General features: G+C 39.9%; 1 protein-coding gene across 1 annotated transcript in view; it reads left to right on the top strand.

Annotated features, from left to right (window-relative positions):
* Nucleotides 1-20,274, top strand: part of LOC131973906 (membrane-associated guanylate kinase, WW and PDZ domain-containing protein 2-like) — a 93,146-nt gene that overhangs the window by 56,323 nt on the left and 16,549 nt on the right. The window contains exons 7-11 of the mRNA XM_059336034.1: nt 6,974-7,031; nt 7,966-8,087; nt 8,657-8,839; nt 12,620-13,149; nt 15,694-15,862. Of these exons, the coding sequence (XP_059192017.1) occupies nt 6,974-7,031; nt 7,966-8,087; nt 8,657-8,839; nt 12,620-13,149; nt 15,694-15,862 (1,062 nt within the window). The remainder of the gene's footprint in view (nt 1-6,973; nt 7,032-7,965; nt 8,088-8,656; nt 8,840-12,619; nt 13,150-15,693; nt 15,863-20,274) is intronic.

Genomic DNA, 20,274 nt, shown 5'->3' with positions numbered 1-20,274 from the left:
TTCTTCCTTCCTTCCTTTCTTTCTTTCTTTCTTTCTTTCTTTCTTCCTTTCTTTCTCTCTTTCTTTCTTCCCTCCTTCCTTCCTTCCTTTCTTTCTTTCTTTCTTTCTTTCTTCCCTCCTTCCTTCCTTTCTTCCTTCCTTCCTTTCTTTCTTTCTTTCTTTCTTTCTTTCTTTCTTTCTTTCTTTCTTCCTTTCTTTCTTTCTTTCTTTCTTTCTTTCTTCCCTCCTTCCTTCCTTCCTTTCTTTCTTTCTTTCTTTCTTTCTTTCTTCCCTCCTTCCTTCCTTCCTTCCTTTCTTTCTTCCTTTCTTCCTTTCTTTCTCTCTTTCTTTCTTTCTTTCTTTCTTTCTTTCTTTCTTTCTGTCTTTTATTTGGGTTGTTTCTCCTCCCTCTGTCTTTGGGGAAGCAGTGGTTAAAGAAGGTCAATGCTTACTGTAGGAGCGATCACCACTGGCAGAGGATTTTGAATCAAAGGCTGTTAGCAAAACGTTTGTAAGGGTCCTGGATGACACATCACATCCTCTCGCAGCACCTTTGAATTCATGCCTTCCAGAAATAGGTTTTGTTGCCAGGAAATATTCTTTTCCTGTATAAACAGCTCAGCAGGCACATGGATGACAGAAGGATGTACAGTAGTTTAATCCAGCATGCTGCTCTACATTACTCACTCGTTATTTCTTTAATGATCACTCTGGTCTCCCGCAGCTCTTTCTCATGTTCTACAGACTGTTTTCTGATGTTTACACTTTTTTCATGCTTGCTGAGCACAAAGTGACAATTTAAAGGCAATTTTCCATTTTTTAAACACATTAATGGACATGCAGTTTTTTTAAAATGATGAAATATGCATGGAAGCGAGGATGACAGATTCGGCGAGAAGAGTGAATAAACAATAAATGTGGGGAGGGAACAGCAGGAAGAGGTGGTGCTGTTTTTAAACGCCTATCTGCCTGAAGGATTTCCCAGAGCTTCACAGCTTCAGGCTGGAGGCAGACCAACATTCAGACTTACTTTCATCAATACTGTTTTTGCATCTTCCATCTTTTATTTCCTTTACGTTGCCTTCATCTTGTGCATGTCTGGTCTTTTTGCTCCACTTTCATAAGCTTTTCATATCCTCATTGACTATTCCCTTTCGCTCCAATGCTGTTTTGGGCGAATTTTAGGAGAAGCTTGTTTGTGTTGATGTGATTGCGAAAATGTGCTTTTCTTGTGAGCATTGTGTTGTATCTATATGCTAAGGCTGACTCCCAGAGTTCAAAGGCTTGCCACCACTGATCTGGTTCGCTCACAGTCTTTTTGTTACATAACACAAGCCTGTATCTCCTCTCTCGCTCAGAAGAGGCAGGAACAGAGCTTCAAATCACTGCTAGTGCCGGTTTCAACTCTGACTTTGATACACACTCCATCCCAACGCTGGTTTTGAGGTAATCTCGGGTCTGTTGATGAAAATGTGTCGCTCAAGCTTATTTAAAGGCAGAAATTCTCACTCACCCTGTTCACAATGTTCACAATGTCAAAACCTCACCTGTAACCAACAGAGAAATAAGTCAGGACATGAGACTAGAAAGAGACAGTGTAAAGAAAAGAAATGATGGGGGAAGAGGAAATGATGATGATGATGAGCAGACGGATGCTCTGCCAGTGTCAAGAGCAGTTTGCATGTGAGAAGAGTTGTTCCCTTTCAGACAGTGATGGACTTGCGTTAAAATATTACCCCTGAGTTACATCACTGCGATAAGACTTGTCTGGACCGGGGCCATTTCCCAGTCTGTTTTTCTCTCATTCCTTTACTCTCATGTTCCTGTTCTCCCTTTCTCTTTGTTTCTGTCTTGATAAGTCTTTTTTTCTGAAGTATGCTTTCTAGATCTACACTCAGAGGTGACACATTGTTAAACCTGTGGTGCAGAGCTTTTGTTCCCCCTCTGGTAGCAATTAACACTGGATGCTTTTTAGGATTTTACTATTCCAAGCTGCTGCTCCATTGCAATGATTTCTCCATTTCAAGGAGCGAAATAACCTAGTCCCTAACCTAACCAATCAGAGAGCAAGAATAAGAAGAACTGTGAGTGAGCAAAGCTGGTTTACAGCATTTCATGTATTGCTCATGTAGCAACGTTATTGTGGAGTTAATAAACTACTCAGCTGCTGTCTTGGCCAAGTCTCCTTTGCGTTAATCTTGAAGGATTTATCTGATTAATAATGGGTTAACCTCTTTAACTCCTCAAGGATGCTGGTGACTTTCTAATTCCATATGAAAATATAAGACCTAAGAATGGATGGTAACAAAAAAATATTTCTACCAAACATGCCATGATATCCTGTTGTAAAGGGGATAAATCCCGCTCCAAAGTCAGGCAAAATTTTGGAGAGGGAAAAGTGTCACCGCAAGATATCTGAATAAAAATCGTTCGTATCCCCATGAATCTTCCCTTTACAGACATGCCCACTTTATGCTAATCCCATGCAGTTTTTTCCATGCAGTACAAATGTGTTAATTTAGCCTATTATTTTATTTAAATATTTCTGCATGATTCTCTCCCTAAAGAGTTTTGGAATTCCATAAACACCTTAACACTCCGCCCCTAAAAAAGACAAATATAGGGAGGGGTGGAATGGAAGAAGTTAAATAATATTAATGTTAATGCTAATTAGCAAATCCTAACATGCTGAACTAAAATGAACCTGGTCTCACAGGAATCCGTGAAATAGCCACAGATTCGCTTAACTCAAAATCCGTGGAATAGCCACAGAATCACTCAAATTTTCGTGAAACTGACACGGATTCCGCTACAATGCAAGTTAATGACATATGAGTCATATCCCGTGGCTATTCCATGGATATTTTTTCCTATTGGTTTGTTCCAAGTCACGTGACTTTCAAGGTCCCGGCGGTCAGAACAAAAAACATGGTGGACAGTTCTCAAATTTTTTGTGAAAAAATCAATATTTTGACTTAGTTTCTGCATAAAAATGGATTTTGATCACATTTCTAGTGAGAAATATATGTTTAATTTTCTAAATATTCACTCAGTGAATGTACATAATCACTTTGTATGATGGAATAGCCACGGGATATGACTGTCATTAACTTGCATTGTATCGAAATCCGTGTCAGTTTCACAGAAATTTGAGTGATTCCGTGGCTATTTCACGGATTCCTGTGAGACCATGTTGACTAAAATGGTAGTGTGATGGTAGTGTGATGATGTAAGTATCCTCACAAAGATGCCGAAAAACATCCATGTGTTCCAGGGCATCATGTTAATATTTACTGGTTTTCTTCTGTGATGCTTAAATTAAATATATGCAGGGTTTGGACTGTTGCTCCAACATTATGTCTAAATTAAGACAATAATTGACATGATTAAATAATTAAATATAACAAATTAAATAATCAATAGTTGCGGCCACACATAGATGTGACTTTTGACATATTTCTTCATCAAAAGTTTGGATGTTTTCTGAGTTGGATGTGAGTTGAGTTTGTTAGGGTTTTTTGTTTTTTTTCTGTGAGTCAGATGAGTTCATTGTATCTGTTCCTGGCTGCCTGTTGGTCAGGGAGACTTTGTGTGAGAGGGAAGATGAGTCATCTAATGCAGAGGAATCACAATTAGACTTCATGTCAAGGGAGACACCAATACAGATGCACATAACAAGCACCGGAACACACAAGCAGCAAACCCCTCGGTGCTCACACTATGTACAGACACATGATAGGCCTTTTGATTTACTGTCAAAGAAGATGACGGTTACACTCATTCAGACATGCATAGTTCAGCCATCTACACACACACACACACACACACACACACACACACACACACACACACACACACACACACACCAACACACAGAGACACACACACAGACAGACATACTCCAAATATAGACTCATATGAATGCATAAAAACACACACAAACTCTCTCTCTCTGTATTTCAGCGGGAGGAAATAGAGACAAGACAGAGCCCTCAGCTCAGGCGAGAAAAAAAAGACTTCCACTGGTGGTTTCCATGGAAACTGTCTCCCTTTCACTTTAGGGGGAGGGCAAGCGACTAGTGGATGAGTTAGACCGACATTTAAGGTGGCTCATGGACAGGGTGGGAGGGAATTTAAGGTGGTTTTAAGTGTGAATCCATCCGACTTTTACGCCTCTGGGATGAGAAGGGTCGTTTGAGGTAATGGCAGTGCAGGCGGTGTGAGCAAACGGTAAAGCAGACCAAAGATAATTGCAGCATGCACCCTTTTCACCTTGGGCTGCACAGTCAGCATGCTCAGCAGCCAGGACTCACACACACACAGACACACACACACACACATTCACACACAGATTATGGATATCAAGATCACAAATGTGTTCATAATTGCATTACAGCGTGAGGGGATGATGCCACTGTGTCGGCGTCATGCAGACCAAATAATTGTAAAAATAATAGAGCCGAAGATTGGTGCATATGAGAAATTTGAGATGCTTAAGACAGTCAGGTATTGTAACGTTTTCTGTATTTTTGCCGTAGACTGTTTAAAAGAGTGGACGTACAAAGTCACCATGATGTCACTCATTGGCTTGTGGACTTCAATTTTAAAGCCTCAAGTTCAGCGTTTTGGCCATCTGCATCTTGGGATATATATCCCCATATAGGTTTTTTGCAGCTGTGCATAGTGGAATGGATCCGGAACCAAGATGAAAACACAAAAAGACGAAACCTGTTAATCATGTAATGCAGTTGCCGCGCCCTAAAACATACCTTGCTTTATTGTCTATTTTACTTTAAATGGGACCATAACTATCATTCAAGTCTTGAAATACTTGAAGACTTGTAACTACCATTGAGACCATAAACACATTATGATAATGTTTACTAAGGTAATAAATCAAGTGAGAAGTCCTATTGACATACATACAAACTAACCTGGGTTGCCGCTTGACTTTTCCTTGTATGATACCCGAGTTCAGTACAGATACCTAAACAATATTATTTTCAATACCTTTCAAGGAGGAGTATAATCATGTTTTCACTATTTAATGATAGTTTAGATAGTATAGGATGTTCTCTCTAATAGTACAACCCAGTTTTCCCAAGAGTTACGACGCTGTGTAAAACTTAAATAAAAATAGAAACAGAATGGATCAAATTATGTGTATATTTACAAAAGAGATGTATCAGTGTAAATATATTGTCTGTACAACTTATATCAAAATTAGAAAATTATTGAATTCTGTTTCAATAATGTTTTAGAAATTCTGACTCCCCACCCCACCTGCCACCAACACACACCTTTCCATGAAAATTCTCTTCTACCACCAAGGTTGTCAGCTGTCGAGTCTTCGTGTGTGTGTGTGTGTGTGTGTGTGTGTGTGTGTGTGTGTGTGTGTGTGTGTGTTAGCTCAGGGTCAACCAAATCCCTCATTGTTAGTATATTTGTCATCTTTTTGTCAGGTTTGCTTTAAAATGTCCATCTATGAAAATGGTGATGAATTTAATGAAATGGACTCTTTATAGCAGACATGTGGATGAACTTATATGAGGGAGGAAGATCAACCATTCAAGACTGTTTGCTGATGAATGCTACTCAGAAGTGCTGTATGTCTTGTTTATGTCTGAGTGGGAGGCGAACAGCTTGGGAAATGGACTGTTACTGTGGGTTTATGTCTATATTTCTGTATGTAAGCTGAGCCTTATAGTGCAAGGTCGATCCTTTTGTTGTGTCGATTATGCTTCAGTGAAATCTGAATATTGAAGCTAAAAAATGAAAATTACACCAGCAGAGGAAGTTTATTATAGTGCATTTCAGTTACAGTTTTGACCTCCAGCAATTATGAAAACAAGATAATTGAGATAAAAATTATTATTGTGCTGCATTCTCTTGCTCTTGTTCTGTTCTGTGTGATACATTTTTGCTGAGTTAGTGTCAGAAATATGTTAAATATAGTTTTCCAAAATGTGAAAAAGTATGTTAAGGAGTCTTCAGTAGGATGTGGTAATGAACTATGAGATGTTTGATCAAATTTTGTCTAATTTATTTTGATATATTGCTAAAATACTGCATATTCAATAAATTATTATTTTTTCGTGCACGTTTCAAAAATATTTTATATTATTATATTATATTTATTTATTTGAATTTGTTATATTTATATAATTTATTTCAGTGTTTACATATATATATATATATATATATTTTTTTTTAAGCGTTCAGTTAAATTATATTTAAATTTCAAAAATATCTACTGTTAAATACTTGTTTTTTAGGGTTTTCTTTTAGTTAAATAAATGCATTAATATGTCAGTGTGATAAATAACCATGATCTCAGTATTGATCACAATAATTGAAATTAGGATTTTTTTTGTCATAATCGAGCATTCATAGAATATTTTATGTTATATGGTGCGTAAGTGTCAGTGAAAAGTTAGAGGATCAGGGCACAGAGTACTAGAATCTCAGCAGTGCCTTGACCCAGATCTTTTACGATGGAGAGAGAGGGGAGCTAAATCAGCAAAGGGACGGGTAAAGTGAGGAGGGAACAGAGAACCAGAGGAGGAGACAATTAACACACAGCCTTGGATGGCATCCAAGGCAAAACGAGTGGGTGGGTGAAAGAAAAGAAGAGACAAACATCAAGTATTATGGTGAAGGTATTGGGCCTTGAAGGATTTGTGCACACGACAAAAGGGAGAGGCTGAAAGAAAGAAAAGGCGGGATGAGATGTGTCAGACGATTTAAATGTTCTTTTCCTCCCGCCCTGCTTTGTATTGATGTCTTTGTTGTGATTCGTGTCTCCATGAAGAAGCCACCGCTGCAGATCGAAGTGTTGTCTGTCTATTAAAAGAGCACTTTGGGAGCGTCTAGCTGTGAGCCCTGAGATTCATGTTGTCTCCCCTCAGTGGTTCAATTTAGTGTCTACATTCGTTCCCCTGCTCTCAGCATAAACTGACTTCATTTCCCCCGTCTGTTTTCTCCATCCTCTCAGAGCTGCCCTATGGCTGGGAGAAGATAGATGACCCCATCTACGGCAGCTACTATGTAGAGTAAGTCTCCCTGCTGACTTGGGTTAACTCAGCTGCTCTGTAGTAAAACAAGAAATGCAATTTTATGGTTTACAACGCCTTGTTATGAATTATAAATGAGTAAATTCTCATTTCTTTTTTATGTCTTACTGCTCATTTAACTTGAGTTTCGTCTGTATGGAATATCAAGAGATGATAAAAGTGCTAATAAAAACATGCTCACCTGGTCAAAATTATTTTATGTGTTGCATTAAAAATATACTGTCTTGGTATCTAGGTGCTGTTTAATTTGGAAGTACATTTAACTTTGTTATAGTTCAAACAAACTTAGCTGTAATGGGAGCTGAAAAGTAAAGTTAGATGTATTTTTTTTATAACCTATGACCTAATGGTTAGATCTGACACCTTCTGGACCCACCACAACATTAACACTCTAACACTCACGGCAAAAAATCTACATTGATAATTAGCACAACAGGTAAGAGGGAAAATATATGTTTTTTTCTGAAAGTTTAAGCTTAGAAGATGTTTAAAACTCTTCACTGTCACTGCAAGTTTCTCTATACTAGCTTACAGGGCTTATGTGAGCCTGAGCAGCTACCCACAGGTAGAAGTTGAGAGCTAAAGGGACCCATGATAACATAACGGTATGCACCAAAACAATCAACAATGAATTTTGGACAGAGAGCTGTAGAGCTGGACTGTTGATTCTCAGTGGAATCAGCAGGACTAACAACCGTTTCTCCCAACAGGGACGGGTTTGACTCAAGGTGAGTCAAAAATATTGCTCAACAGAGTTTAAATGCATTAATAATATAACATACTGAAAGGCACTTTTTACTCAAGATATCTGTTTACTTTGGTAAAGACAGAACTGCATTGTGGAATTGGTATTTCTACCTTGAAGCTTGAATGATCCGTTCCCATTATCTGTTATCATGCATTGTACTTTCAGTCATATCAATCGAAGGACTCAGTTTGAGAACCCAGTCCTGGAAGCCAAGAGACGCCTGGAGCAGCAGAGGCAGATGCAGAGCCAGGGACTCTCCGCTTTACCACTGCCCACTATATACAGAGGTACACGTGAAGTACAACAGTACTGTACGTGCAGTGCTCATGTCAAAACATGCTGACATACTCACAGAGCTGCACAAACATGAAAATGCAAGGACCGCACAAAATACATGTGGCCTTCAGGCCATCAAGGGCCCCCAAAACCCATTCACCAAGCTAATTCACTATGTTGTTCAGGTTTTTTTTAATATCGAACATTGTGCATTTTTTTTCTTTACTCATCTCATAGAATGGGCAGTTTCATGAGTATTTGACGGGGCAGATGCACAATGTCACAATGTACAGGGTCGAATGGAGATTGCTGGCAGTGCGGGGGACAGAGAACATGCTCGCCCTGAGGCCTCTATTGGGCTAATCTGAGTATGAGGACGTACTAGACCAGTACATAATGTACGGCTTCATCTGAGTGAAGACCGCGTTTTTAATACTGCTTTTGTGTTCAGAAAGGAATGTAGTGAAAAGGTCAAGTCATACTTTAATTTCAGCCAAATATGATGGGACAAACCAAAAATACATGGTTTCAAATTATCAAGCATATCTGAAATATCCTGTAAAACCTTCTGTGCCTTCAGAGAAGCCCTTGTTCACGAGAGACCCCACCCAGCTGAAGGGGAACTTCCTGTCAACAGCTCTGCAGAAGAGCAACATGGGGTTCGGATTCACGATCATCGGAGGCGACGAGCCCGACGAGTTCCTTCAGGTGAAGAGTGTAATACCAGACGGACCCGCAGCCCAGGACGGAAAGATGGACACAGGTAATTATGTTTACCAACGCAGGATTTTGACGTTTTGAGAAATACTGAGAGGTTTAAACAAACTGCAAGCTGTCACTGCTGTCACCGCTGATACCGTAATACTGTGTTTATAGAAATGCTTAAGCTCAGCCTCATTATTCTGACACCTCAACATTATGAACCTTCATTTCCTGCCAACGCAGATCAAGCACAGAGACCGTTTGCTGGCAGAGTTTCAATTTCATTCAAGCAGGTTTTTACCTGCCTATTGGGTCATTTCTGTCTCATACCTTAAAGGCCAAGGGAGCTCAGTCAAGTGCCAATAGCCAGTAAATTTGGTACTTTAGTATAATTTTGCCTCTGCAAACTCTGAATATTTCTTAGCATTCATTATATGGGGGTACATTTTTGTATTTTAAAAAGTTTTTAATCTGTAGTTTATTCACACCGGAGTGTAAGAAAGGCTAAAATAAAACAACAAAATTATTTAATATTCCATATCTCTGACCTAATCTCACTCACATAACTATTTTTAATACAACAAAAACAATGTTTCTTTCGGGTTTTTTTTTAATTTTCTAGGAAAGTACATGGAAAAATGTCCCTTACATATTTTGGCTTTTACAGACCATTTTCAGAATAATATAAATTCCCCTCTTTGTCAGACAAATTATTTTTCTGTATTGATATATATATCATGCATCCCTATATTTTCCGTATGTTGTTTGTGAAAAGCTAAACATAAAAAAGTAAGCAGAATATTTAATTTAATAAAAACATGTTGTGAATTTTAGAAATGATTACATCTATGGAAGTAGATCACATGAGTCCAAAACCATCCAAAGAGCCACCACTGGAATCTAATTCTACAAATACTGTCATACTTATATTAGCTTTGCTTAATCTTTATATGCAGCTGTGCAGAAATATCAGGTTTAAACAGAATTAATGGACATGCTGCACAGTCCTAATATCAAGTATATTTTGCTTGATTGACAGTTGTTGTCCATGATTGTTTGTGCAGCTTCAGCATTACCAAATTTGGACAGTACAGGCTACTCTTAAACATTTACCTGCCAGGTGATGGACACATATTGATGCGAATAGGAAACACACAAAAGGAGGCGAAACACTAAACACAATAAATAGCTCATGTCCCTGCTTTATTAAGGCCTATGCTTCTCTTTGTCGTCCTTATGGTCCATTTTTGCTGCCCGCATTGTTTCTTTAGTTCAATGATTTTCATTTTTGACAAATACACCCCAAGCACAGTTGATGAAAAAAAATTTGTATAATAAATAAATTGTATCAGTAGTGTGGACAAAATGTCACTAATACATCAAAAAATGTTGAAGCTGATATGAATAACTCAGTGTTTCTATGTCCCCAGAAATATCAATTCATCTTAAAATGGGATATTGTTGGCCCCTGATGGCGTATTTGGGGTGCCCTATATTTGTGCCTGTAGCACTGTGTGTCCCAGACAAGGACTTCAGTTTCCTCTCAGCACACTCTCTGTCCTCTGTGAGTGCACTGTAACGTTCTGCTTTTAATGGGAATGAGAGGAACTGATTTGATTGGCTGTAACTGACCCACACAACACCTACTTCCATTAGGAGATTCATTTCAGCATTTACAGCAGCAATGCAGGTGCAATATCCCCCACTAGCGCCAGTGTTCATGGTATTAAAAAGCCTGCTATATGTGGACAACCAGTGTGTTTTTATTGGCAGTATCCTTGAGTAGATCCCAAATCCCTACCTGCTCATTTAATGTTGTTTTGAAAGAAAGCATCAGTTTGCAAGAAGAAAATACCTAAAAAGCAAAGGTCGATTCTCAGGATCTTCGAGGTTACAAGAATCGATTTTTTTTTAAGCTACAGACACAAACCTTTGTTTGGTAGTACAGTAAAAGTCACAGTGGGCTACAGTCATAGGCACAGAGAGGGAACTTCATGTGGCTCTGCTCTGAACCTGTGAGCTGGCCCCACGCCTAGCACGGTTGGTGCCTAAACTGCTCATTTAGAGCTCAATTCAGAGCTGGGAATCCTCCTTCCTACTCTCAGCTCCTGCTCTCTGCTTTTATGTCTCTCCCTCTGCCTATCAGTTTCTCTTTTATCTGGAATCCATCTCTTTCTATTTTATCTCCATTTCTCTCTTTGTCTCTCTGGCTTACTCTTTATTATGCTTCCTTATCTAACCATGTCATCTGACACTTCTCCTCTGCTTTCAGCCTCAGTATATTTTCATCCCCTTTCTCTTTCTACCTCCCTAGTTTTTCTCTCTTCATCCCTCTATCCTGGTCTGTCAGCCCTTTCCTCTCTCTCTGTTCTGATTTCTCTCTCTCCAACTTTCTCCTTTCCGCTCTGTGACATTGCCAGAACTGCTCACACACATGCATGCGCGCACACATTCACACTCACGCATGCACACGGTCACAGAGTCACACACAGACACTCCCTAGCTGAGATTAGCTGGCCTATTTGAGCTCTTAGGGATTGTGTATGATTGTGCATGTGACATGTATGGCGTGTGTGTGTGTGTGTGTGTGTGTGTGTGTGTGTGTGTGTGTGTGTGTGTGTGTGTGTGTGTGTGTGTGTGTGTGTGTGTGCATGCTCACAGGAGTGTGCGTGTCTGCATGTGTGACAGAGAGAGCTTCCAGAAGTGTGAAATAGAGGATTTGAGGCAGCTGCATTTGTCATGGGGCTGTGACTTTAAAGCCAAAATCCATAACTTTCCGCACGTTCAAACTACAGCAGAGATGACAGAGTATCTACTGTCGCATTTGTGAAATTGTTTCACCTCGTTGTTATAGGTTTGCAGGAAAAATGTCATTGACTCACCCCGTAAGGTGAACACGGATATAAAATTTTGTGAGGAAATTTGATTGCGCAGGCACTGCCAGCAGGGTCGCGTCTCACCTGACGAAGACAAGTTTTCTTTCAAAAAAAGTCTCATAAACATTTATGTATATTTGCATTTTGGTCACCAGCTTAACCAGCCCGCTCTCACACAACTCGTTGGATACTGATACTTTATCAGTGCCCCTCGGTGTCATATACAGACAGACAAGGCACCCTTTAACATCTGCAGGACATGCACCAGACTTTACTTTCAATTTGCCAATGTAAATCTACCATGTTGTTATATGATGGTCAGAGCAACTAATGTGATATAAACAAAGGTCCGTTTAGAGTTGGCAGGACGACTACGGGAGACCGGTTTGTGTCCCACATGAAACCAAAAGTCAATATCTTAAATTACCCTCTGAATAAACTTCCATATCTAGATGTGCCATTTTCTACCTCATGTACGACCAAAGTTGCTATCTGAAGAGTTGGAAGTGAGAATGTGTTGCCTTAACATCATATGCAACATCATAATGCATCATGCATGTACCAAGAGTCAAAATTGTAAATATTTGAGATTTTCATTGTTAAAGTCTCTGTAAAAAGCCAGAGTGCACCAGATGGTTGTCATATTCACAGAGACACATCTAGACAGTGCCCCTGTCTCTCTCTCACCTCACTGTCTCACACATGCACTTGTAGATTGCCTGCAGTAACAGTGAACTGATATTATATCCCTGTGTGACACTTGAGAGGGACAGAGTGCTTCTTCTGTTTTGCTACAGCGTGTCCTGATACCGCTGAGATTTGACAGACGGTGACAAGTTGTGTTTTTGCAGCTCAGTATGTTTACACATGAATCACTGACACCCGATCACATGGTCTGGGTAATATGTAACATACTGAGGTGTCAGTGCCACTGATCCGTTGTGGTTTTCCTGTCTCCTCCTCAGGTGACGTCATCGTCTACATTAATGACATCTGTGTGCTTGGCACCACACACGCCGACGTGGTCAAGCTTTTCCAGTCCGTGCCGATCGGTCAGAGCGTGACCCTGGTGCTCTGCCGAGGCTATCCTCTGCCCTTTGACCCCGAGGACCCAAATGCGGCAGCGAGCGCCTCCCTGACCCCCATCGGCCTGGAGCACCGCCCCCTGGTGGTGAATGGCCGCGGCAGCTACGACCCTTACCTGGAGTATCTGTCGCTGAGCTCCCAGCTGCCTCCGCAGGCTCTGTCCCAGGCCGGGGCTTCTCACCCCGGGGACACACATCTGGACGGCTCCTCCCTGCCGCCCACCACACCTGGTTCAGCATCAGCGCTCACGCCTCATGACGACAACGTGTCCATGGCCTCCTCGGGGACTGCAGGGGTGGCTGGCGCAACAGCACAGGGGGCGGAGCTTCTGACGGTCACAATGGTGAAAGGGTCGGAGGGATTTGGGTTCACCATTGCAGACAGTCCCACTGGTCAGCGAGTAAAACAGGTGATGTATCATGAACATCTGTACATCTCTTCAATCACTTAGTAAACCATAAATAATCCAGAAATTAAAGCCTTTATTATATTTAATGTTATGGCTGTACGTATGTTAATATTGTGATATGAGATAGGTATCATCTTAAATTTTGGATATTCAATTCAAATTCAAATTCAATATAACTTTATTTATCCCTGAGGAGTAATTCAGTAAATCTGTTAGGTCTGTTAGAATGAGACAGCCTGATGGCTGTAGGAGCGAAGGATCTTTTGAATCTCTCCGTCCTGCAACAGAGAGAGAGGAGCCGTCCACTGCTGTTTTTTTGGTCCATTAAGGTTTTGTGTAGTGGATGATCTGGGTATTTCAGGATGGACTCGAACATCTTGACAGGTCATCTCTCCACCACCTCCTCCAGTGTGTCCAACCTGGCTCCAACCACAGAACCAGCTCTTTAGGCCAGTCTGTCCAGCCGCCTTGCATCTCTGTGTTTGATGCTGCCTCCCCAGCAGACTGCAGCATAAAACAACACACTACCACCACAGACTGATAAAACATCTGCAGCATCTTACTACAGATGTCAAAGATCTGAGCTTCCTTAAGAAAAAGAGCCGTAATATTAGGAAAAGCTCTCTGCACACTTGAATGTGTGGCAGGTGAGATAATTTTACGGGATTTTTTTCTGTTATTCTTAGGCTATCGTAACATTGAAATCTGGCATTAGTGTTGTCTTTGATGTAAGTTTCTGAGTTTACTACACTTCTCTAGCTGTTCTATTATTTGCCTTTAGCCACTTAGTCATTAAATCCATAATACTGATAATTTTTTTATCAATTATCTCATTTTGTAAAATATTTTGTGAGAGCACCAATACGTAGTCTACCCTGTAATATTGTTGCAGTATCTATATCGAGGTATTTGGTCCAAAATATTGTGATATTTCCCAGCCTTGTTTTATGTGTATTTAACCGTCCATGTCTTAAGAAGTAAATGTGTCCTTTGAAGAGTGAAATCTCAGTAGTCAGCTAAACTCGGTGATCGAGTTGAGTTACACATTAAACTTGAGTTAAAACAGCAGGTCAAGGTAAATTTAATTCAGTCAATGCCACCAAGTACAAAGAGACTGAGGTAATAAGAAGAACAAAGTGAGCTCAGCCAGTGAAGGATTTTCTATCGACTAACATAGTGATGAATGATTGAAAGACTAGACTGTCCCGAATATAAAACCCCAACCTGATTACTTTGCTGTAAGCAATAGATAAATTAGAGAAGATGAGATGTGACAGATGCTATTTGTCATCCCTGTCGTATTTGTACAGTGAAACATCTGTGCTACGAAAAACAAAACATCTGTCTGAACAAGTAATTTGTTTTATGTTCAGCATTCAAGACTTGGGCATCCTGCGTAACTCACCCGGGGAGAGTGAGCCCCATATTGACGCGGTGTTGCTGCATGTTGTTCCCTCTGCCCCCTTTCTTATCAATCCTAGCGGTACTATCAAAGTAAAGAAAAGCCCCCCAAAAAAGTGTTAAAAAATCATCAAAGGCGTATTATTCTTTGAACTGCCCGTGAAGTTACGGAACTGAACTCATTCCTTCTGCATTTTTTAAAGCTTTTTTATAGCAATCTAAATGTCAATTTCTTACAAAGTCAAAATGGTGCAGCTGGTTATGTACACCTTGGTTTTGGAAAGTAGATTTTTAGATAGATATTATTTTAAGGACCAACAACAGATGACTGATGATTTTTGTTGCATTAAGAGGACAATGTACAATTCCCTTAATACAAAAAAATAAATAAAATGCAGATTTATGTCTTTTTATTCTCATCCAAGTTTATTATTTATAGACAATAGAAGTGTTGTCTCAATGTGTTACTCGTAAGGTACCAACAATATCAAATTGCAGCGAGTCAAATTGTGTGTGATGCAGATTTCGCCTGTTTTAGCTTCACTGCACTGGCTGCCCGTTCATTTTAGGATTCATTTTAAAATTATTTGATTTGCTTTTAAAGCTTTAAATGGTCTTGCTCCTCCTTACTTCTCTGAGCTGCTGCACCCCTACTCTCCTACCCGCTCTCTCAGGTCAGCTGACCAGCTTCTCCTGAGAGTGCCAAGAGCTAGGCTGAAGCTCAGAGGGGAACGAGCTTTTGCCATTGCAGCTCCAAAACTTTGGAATGAATTGCCGCTGCACATCAGACAGGCCTCCTCACTGTCTCATTTTAAATCTCTTCTTAAAACCCACCTCTTCTCGTTGGCTTTTAACACCACGTAGAGTGTTGATTTTATGTTGATTTTATGATTTTTTGTTTTTATTGTATTCATGCATATTTTATTTTGTGCGGGCAGTACATTTTACATTTTATTTTATTTATTTTTATCCCATTTTTAATTTATTTTATCTTATTGCATCTTACTGTTCTATTGTTTACTGCATCTCTTTGTATTGTGTTATGTATTTATTGTTTGTGCAGCACTTTGGAAACCTTGTGTTTGCTAAAATTGTGCTATATAAATAAAGTGGATTGGATTGTCTGATGTTGTTGTGGTGCAGGTGCTGGAGCCGGGCTCACAGGGAGCGTCGGGGCTGATAGAGGGAGACCTGATCCTGGAGGTGAACCAGCAGCCAGTGGCTGCAGCCGGACACGGACGAGTGGTGGAGATGCTCAAAGAGTGTCCTGTGGGAGCCGAAGCGACTCTCCTCATACAGAGAGGAGGAACAGGTGAGAGACGGACCTGTTTCTTTTCTGTTTACCTGCTTGGTTTTTAGTTTATATGCTTCGGATTCACTCCTTCATCAACAAGGACTAGAAAGACACTTGTAGAAAACACAATTTATGCCACATAATCAAGACATAGTATGTATTTATAGTAAATGAAAGTTAACAGTTGCATAGAACGTCTATTAATTTGGTTTACTTTCTCAAGACACTTTAATAATATCTTTAATCTATTTATGTCCGCAGTAGTGGCAATAATGATTACAGTACAATTAGTGTCAAATCACAAGTGGCATTTTGGATCCTTTCAAAGACAAAGATAATATTAGCAAAAACATAAAAAGGTCCAGTGTTAGAGCAACTGCCCGGCTAAATATAAGCTGCCTTCTGATAGAGATGCACAAATATCATGTTACTGTGCATCTTCAACCCGCAGCTGCAGCTCTGCAAGAGAGGAGTCAAGTAGAGTTGACAGTGAGAGCTGAGAGAGCAAAAGAGATTTTGATTATGATAATTTTGAGATTCGTTCTATTTTTGAACACATTCAAATCACAGTGGCCTCTTACTTGGATTTTATTCAAGTCTCCAGATGAGGTTTTATTTTTGGACTATTAAATAGTTTAGAAGCTAGAAGATTTTTTATTTTTTTAAATAACAAAGTTTTCCTGAAAAAAGTGTAATAATTGAGGATTATTTCACAGACCAATGACTTCGGCGTGCTTAAATGTTCCCCTTGGGGAAATGAGATCATTGCAGGAGCAAACAGTCACTGGACATTTTATTAGATACTAGAAGAAGCATAGAAATTAAATTAAAAACAGTATTTTGTTTCATGTGTAATAACTCATGCACACAATTATTAATGATCAGCCTGAGAAGATGTCACAGTAAGTGTTGTCAGTGTTTTCTAAATGTGGCTTCATCACCAACGTGTCATCTATGTTTTACACTGGAATAAACTGGAGCAACACATTAAAGTGTTGTAAGATGCAGCAAATCAGAAGCTCTCAATGTTAGGTGTTGTGGGTAGAGATGGCAACAACACTGCTGTGGGGAAGAGGTTTCATTCCCACTGGGGCCACTCATCTTCAAAATAAACGCAGTTATTTTACTGTAATGTGCTTTGGACAGGAATGACTGTAGAGAATGTCTTCTAGCTGGCAAATAAGCTGAACTGGTTGGCATGATGCTGTTTGGCCACCTGTACTCCACACACTCTGAAATGAGTGTGTTTCGATTATACAACAGCCTTTTTGACTTATTCTGGATTCATGAATGACATTTTAAAAAGATGCTGGGCTAAGAACAGTTGTAACAAAGAGAAAATAGAAATGATTCTAGTATGAGCTGTGCCGAGTGTCTATTGAGGTTTTTCAATTAAACTTTGAATATCCGTTATGATGATTTATAAGGTCTATAATTTATTTATGATTTATAATTACTCTAAAGCAAAAAAAAGAAAATATTTCAAACAAATCCAACTTAAGGAGTTTATGATAATAGTGTTAAAGCCAAAATAGATTTTTGGTTATTGTGGTTATATAGGTGTAATCTATAGTGCTGTTAGATTGCTGTTAGACAGCCATGTTAATATAAGTGGAAGTGGAAGAGCAAACAGTTTTCTGACCACAGTGAAAATGTTGTTTTTTAATATGAATTTAAGCAGAATATTTTGTTAGATACATATGATGTACATTATTGGATCTTTTTTATATATATATATATATTTTGTCTTTAAGATGTTATTATTCTTTGGAGTTATTAGAAATGTTTGGATCACGCAAGTCAGAAACAATCCTATGCAGCCACCACTGGAATCCACTTGTACAAATAGCATAAAAATAATATTAGTGTGGCCTAATCTTTATCTGCAACTCTGCACAAAAACTGTGATAAAACAAAATGAATAAACACAGAAAAAGTTGCACAGCATTCAAATGCTCAAATTTTAAATTTAAATTTCAACGTTATGAATAAAGCTTTTAACTGTTCAGTGCCGCTCTACTTGATTCAGTGATCAACTATGATTTATGTGTGTGTGACCACCCACTACCCTGTCTGAGTGTCCGTCATGAAAACTATTCTTCCGGGATTTTTCTCACAACAGCACAATATTTCTTCCTCCACCCACTTATATTTTAAGCACACATTACATTTTGACTGATTTTATTGTTGGCTGTCTGTGTATGTAGACAAGGCGATTGTTGTCCTACAATACCCTTTGCGTGTTAAATCCCCGTAAAAAGCTCTGCACTGTAATGAGCTGCTCTACACCACCATCCATTTCCTGCAGACGCTCATCATTGTACTTTCCTCTTGAAGGGAAAAACATGAGATGACCACATGCCCTCAGTCTGAGAAAATAAGTCAAAATGGAGTTCTAATGTAGCAGAAAAAAGGAAAGAGAGAGGAGTTCATAGTGGGCAAGTTTAAAGTGCAGAGTTCTTGTGATATTCCCAGAATGACATGGAGTGTGTCCCCTCTTGTGCTATTTTCTACAAGTGGGACCACCTGCGAGGAAATTAAATTGCACAGTGAAAGCTTTATTTGTCTGACATGCGCTCTTGCACTGATTCTCTAAAAGGTGTTCTGGTCACAGGGTCAAAATTTGACTTGATAATTACCCGGGGCTGCCTATGCCACTGAGCCCTTGGCCATCTGACACACACACACACACACACACACACACACACACACACACACACCACAATGATTAACTGAGCAGCACTGTTCAACAGCCTGGAGGAAAGTTAACGGAGTCAAAAAAGGAAAGCCTGTCCTCTGGCCATTTAAAGAGACAAAGTTCATAAGTTCAGTGTTTGCATTTGATGTGCCACCCATCAACTTTGCATTTTCAAGCTCATTTGGTCATTAAGTCTGTCATTTGTCTAGAGATAAATGGCCAGGAGTTCATTTGCATTGTTTCTGAGACAATAACAGAACAATGAAGAGAAATTATAGATGTTCTCTCTTTTGTATTTAATTAGAGATGAAAACAATCAGTCTCATATGCATCTCAGGTTTAATTATTAAAGTGTGACAGGAATTATTATTACAGACCAGAAAAACAATCATCAAGGCATTAGCACTTAGTGATCCTGATGCATCAGACGATCTGATGGAAGAAGTGCTGGTTGTTTGCTGATTTTGGTCCTGCTGTCTACAGCACATTATTGGACATTATTGGAGATGTATTGATGAACTGCTACCTCATCCTAGTGAATTGATTTGGTACTGTATGTTCAGTGAATTATACTCATTGAGTTGATTACATAGAAGCTAATAAATCCTAAACAGTCTGTGATGTGCAGAAAGGACTTGTGTGTTTTCAGCAGAAAGAGACAAACCCTGTGAACTGTGTGACTGCACATCAGCATGAATGCATGTGTACGTGAGCAGCTGGGATCAAATGTTGTGGTGCTGAGCAGTCGTGCATCTTATGACCATGCAGAGCCAGCATCTGCCACCTGGTGGCTAACCTCTGCAAAAACATACTCTCATGTTTCTCTGTCAGATACGCCATTTAAAAGGGATGCTGCAATTCATTATACAAGTGAGATTGCCCCCACAGATTAATGTATCATCACAGTACATAAACAGATCTGTATTCAAGTTTACACACAGCTTGCAGTAGAAATCCTTAAGCCAAGCTGAATGTGCCAAATTACCTCCCTTCCCCCAAAAATGCCATCTCCTCCGACCTCACCAGTTTCTATCAAACAACTCAAGACAACGGCCCCACAGGGACTATCAGCCTGACACACCAGGAACCTCTCTGACTCTCTGTGTGTCGCTCTCCTCGCTGCAGGGTGAAAGAAAGGACAAGGTCCTTTACAGTGACTCAGATGTGCAAAAACGTCAGGAATGTTTAAGCATGTTTGTGTTTACAAATGCAGGATTTCTGTGCAGAACATCAATGGAATTTAGCCTGCACACAGGATTTCAGATGTGAGACGGCGAGCATCAGTGCTTTGTGTATAACAGACAGGGTGTTAGACTTTCGCTGCATGTGTGACTGTGTGTGTGTGTGTGTTTGTGTTTGTCTCTGTGTCTGACTGCTGTAGCGTGGGCACTCTGCCAGAATTCCACTGAGCTCTGGTCGTGTTCACAGCTCCGTCCCCTGACATCCCAGTTTGAAGCAGAGCCAACCACAGACTAGAGACATTTTGCAGCACCAATGAGGATGCAGATCATAGCTGTGAAAAAAAAAGGGTGTCAGGCTGCACAAGCCAATCAGGCTGATCTGAAGGCCATCCAGAACCCAGCAGGCTAGTCTGTGAGGCCTGCCTGCCAGACTGCCTGACCACTGACTCCGGAGAGAAACCACGTGAAGCGTCTCTCCCAATCATTCATTTGTAATTCATCCACATTCATACGGGTCCGGCACATATGCCGGTGAATTGTATTAGCATTTA

The sequence above is a fragment of the Centropristis striata genome, chromosome 6 (genome assembly GCF_030273125.1).
Source record: "Centropristis striata isolate RG_2023a ecotype Rhode Island chromosome 6, C.striata_1.0, whole genome shotgun sequence".
NCBI lineage: Eukaryota > Metazoa > Chordata > Actinopteri > Perciformes > Serranidae > Centropristis > Centropristis striata.
Note: the sequence above shows the minus strand (reverse complement) of the source record. Positions and strands in the feature narration are given on the sequence as shown.